At 56.1% G+C, this 3,691-nt stretch overlaps 1 protein-coding gene across 6 annotated transcripts in view; it reads right to left on the reverse strand.

Annotated features, from left to right (window-relative positions):
* Vash2 (vasohibin 2) overlaps nt 1–3,108 on the reverse strand; it is a 33,660-nt gene extending 30,552 nt beyond the window's left edge. For 4 of the 6 annotated variants that reach the window (XR_007592864.1, XM_050148175.1, XM_050148174.1 and 1 more), the window contains exons 1-2: nt 2,962–3,108; nt 2,013–2,415 (exon numbers count right to left, since the gene is read on the reverse strand). Coding sequence is in view for 5 of the 6 variants with exons in the window: in XM_050148175.1 (XP_050004132.1) it covers nt 2,013–2,288 (276 nt within the window). In the remaining variant the exon portion in view is untranslated. Of the gene's footprint in view, nt 1–2,012; nt 2,416–2,533; nt 2,937–2,961 lie in introns of those variants that run through there. The other 2 variants (XM_050148173.1, XM_050148171.1) reach the window with 2 other exon arrangements.
* Between the last annotated feature and the right edge of the window lie 583 nt (nt 3,109–3,691).

A 3,691-nucleotide genomic window follows, 5' to 3' on the forward strand; every position in this document is an offset into this window, starting at 1 on the left:
AAAAAAAAAAAAAAAAAAAAAAGGCAGGAGGATCTCTGAGTTAAAGGCCAGTCTGGTCTACAGAGCAAGTTCCAGGCCAACCAAGGGTTCAGAGTGAGACCCTGTCTCAAAAAAACAAAGAGCAAACAAATAAATAGCAACAACAATAAATCTAATGCAGCCCACAGCCAACACTGGGCAAGGCGTGTCCTGACTTAGCAGCAACTGTCACCAGGCTCTAATATAAAATACAAGATTATTCTTCTTTTCTTGAAACAGAGTCCCAATACACATTCCAGCCTGGCCTTGAACCTATTGTGGGGCCCAAGATGACCTAGAACTTATAATTCTCTTGCATCTCCCCCCTAGGTACTGAGACTACAGGAAGGAATTCACCACCATGCCCGGCTGGAACATTCTTTTATGAAAAGAAAGCACTCCGCTATAACACTGGAAGCATGACCTCAGCAACACTGAGCATACTGCATCTCGTATGTGTTCATGCCGAGGACCGCCTGGTGGCAAATGAGCCAAGGTTCCAGAAAGAGCAGACTGGCACTGGCAAGAAGAGAACGAGGAGGAAGATGAGGGAGGAGGAGGAGAAAGGGAAGGAAGAGGAGGCCACAGAGACAGAGGCAGGGGGTCGCTGTCTTGTACTAATCCCCCCTCAGGAGGACTTGAATGAGATGCGATGCTTGTTCACAGAGAAGGGCTCCCACACGTGGAACTGGGGGACGATGAAGGCACAATGAGGGAGGTAAGAGAATCAGAGAGCCAGCCCAGACAGTGCCATTCAGCCCGGCTCCCTCTGGCCACCTCTTCCATGTTTAAGGACTCTGGTGGATCATGACGAGGAGAGAAAGACGAACTCAAGAGCCCGGGCTGTCTGTGTTCAAGAGCAGGGATTGTTCCTGCTGATGCTCGGGCATCAGCTTCTCACCAGACAAGCTGCGATTTGGACAGAATAAATTCCCTGCCTAGCAGAGTAATAAAACACAGTGGAGCAGGGAGCGGGAAGCAGAGAGCCTCCTCCACTTCCCCAAGGGCGTACACAGCCTTTGGTCTGCAGGCTTGCATGCTCAGCTCTGCGCAGGCTAGGACCTGACTACCGCATGGCTCTGGGTCTCAGGCAGTGATTCCTGCATCTTCTTAGGATCCTCCTCAGCAAACAGGGTCCCTAGGGTCTGGGCAGCCCTCTCCATAGTGGCACACCAGGCTTTCACCTAGCTTGCATTTTGCTATTTTATATAACAAGACACTCCCACCAGGGGACATCCTCCCTCTGTAACCATATCCTTGGTCACCGAGTTGAATCGCTGGCTGGCTGGCTGCTCTCCAGAGTAAAAAGAGAGCTTCACTCGGCCTCTTCCTTTACGCGGGGAGACTAATTCATCCTGTGTACTGGAAAGTCCCTTTTAAGCCACAGCCAAACACTTCCCGTTTCTCCCCCTTGGTGCCAGATAAACTGGGAAGAGACAGTTGACTGTTTCTGCAAGCTCCAGAGGTAAAGTCACTGTCAGAGAGAGAGAGAGAGAGAGAGAGAGAGAGAGAGAGAGAGAGAGAAAGGATGAGAGAAGAGGAGAGGAGAGGAGAGGAGAGGAGAGGAGAGGAGAGAAAGGAAAAGAAAAGAATTGGTAAAAGTCTAGAAATGATTCACGCTGAGGAGTCTGAGTCTGGCTGGTTGGTTACAAGTTCACTCACGGCTCCATAAACCATTTGCTAGGGGGACAGGGGAAGAGCAAAAGACACCACGGAGGACAGGCGGAGTGGACTTGGGGTTCTATGCTTTCTTGGAGTGGCTTGGAGTTGACTTGGTGACACTAGCTTTTGATGAAGAAGATGTTGCAGGGGCTGGGTACATAATGGATTTTGGCTCAGCCTAACCTTACATGGCCAAGTCAGCAAGTCTGCTGCCTGCCCCTTCTGGACTCAGTCGCTGGACTCGAGGTTGCTTTTTCCAGCTATGTCCTGACTGAGTTGGTCCCATCCCACCCATCCGGACCATCCCACCTTCTTCCAGCCGCGCCACTGACCTTTGCCAGGAAGGCAGCATTTCTGATGGCGCCCACCATCTCTCCCCCTTTGGGGTGGACCTTGGCGACATGCAGCCACATACGCTCCCAGGTGTGGCTGTCGATCGGAAAGCCACTCTTGTTCACGTGGAACAGCACCCCGCCGTCTTTGTCCTCCTCTTCCGAGCCCCCGCTAGTGGCGAGGCTTACTGGCCGCGCGTGGCTGCTCCGGGACCGGGTGCCTTTGGCGCTTTTGGGATGGGGGCAGCGATGAGTGTCCGCGGCGGAGCCGGTCATGGTGAGGCGCACGCGGCGGGGGACTTGGGCGCGCTGGAGATCAGAGCCCCGTGGGGTTGGCCTTCATCTCTCACGGCTGCAGGACAGCACTAGGGAAACTGCCGGGCTTCCCACTCACTGGCCGGGCCTGAAAGCAGTGGAAACAGCACACACTGAGACTCAGACAGGCTCCCGCCCATCCCCAGCCTCCCTGCCCCAGACCCACCCCTTTAGGACTAACGCGACCCTCTAGCCCGGCGGATTACCTAGCAAGGCGGCTGGAAGGGCGCCACGAAGACTCACACCCAGCTGCACCCGGGGATGGGGAGGCATGCAAAGAGCACGGGGTGCAGAGAGGACGGGGTGGGAAGAAGCAAGACAGCTGTGTAGCAAGAAGCCTGGGTACCCTCCAGGCTCCACTCATTCCCGGGTCCCCAGATGTGATGGATCGCCACCGACCCACAGCCAGCAGGCACGTGAGCACCCAGGGCTGGAGCGAGGGTGCCGCAGCGGCTTCTGCTTGCTAAGGAGGCCTGGCGTCTTCCCGGAAGCCCCCCAAACCCTGGCGCGCGAGGGGCGGCTCCAGCCGGGGTTCCCGGGCAAGCGCAGCGCCGCCCCCTTCCCTCGGGTCCCGCGCGGGCACCGTGAGTGGCAGCTGCGGTGGTCAGGGCGCGCGCGGGGCACTGGGACCCACCTCGAGCCAGCCGGCCTCATTGCTGCAGAGGGCTGCTGGAGCTGTGGAGAATGTTGGCTCATTCCATCGCCCATTCTCGAATGTTATTCTGTGACATATAACCGAGTCACCCGGGCAGCCGCCGATGTTCTGGAGGCGTCCATTGGACACCGCAACAAAGAGGGGCGGGTCCCGGACTCGGGACTTTACAACCCGGAGCTGTGTAGCTCTGTGATTGGCTCCAGGTCCCCAGACGGGAGGGGGATCGGAGTAAGGGAAGGTGGGCTGCCACGCGAAATCCGATGCTGCGTGTCCCCGCGGAGCTTGAGTGACTCTCCAGGAACTGAGGTCCAGTTTCTCTGGGGCGGAGGTGCAGCAGCGATGGCCCCGAGATGGAACTCGGAGGTAGAGCGGGTCTTTGCGTTAGAGCCGTGTTCTAGTGACCCGGCCCTACAAAGTGGCTCAGGAAATGCTCCACATCAATACTTGTCGCAATCCTCCATTGCAAGTTTTTCTCCAGATTAACAAGTGCTTACAGCCTTCCATCTTCTGTTAAGCAGTCGTGGATAACAAGGGCACTCAATCCAAGCTGCCGTGAGACACACGAGGCCAGTCAGGCCCCTTCTGACACAGCTATTGGTTTGTGGAGGAATGCTTGAAGCCAAGGAGTGGCCCCCCCACATTCCCCACTAAAACATTTCCTTTTTCTTCCCCCCCCCCCATTTTTTCCTGAGACAAGGTTCCACAGCCT

Source organism: Alexandromys fortis, unplaced genomic scaffold (assembly GCF_014885135.2).
Source record: "Alexandromys fortis isolate MF-2015 unplaced genomic scaffold, M_Fortis_MF-2015_v1.1 scaffold_62, whole genome shotgun sequence".
NCBI classification, from domain to species: Eukaryota; Metazoa; Chordata; class Mammalia; order Rodentia; family Cricetidae; genus Alexandromys; species Alexandromys fortis.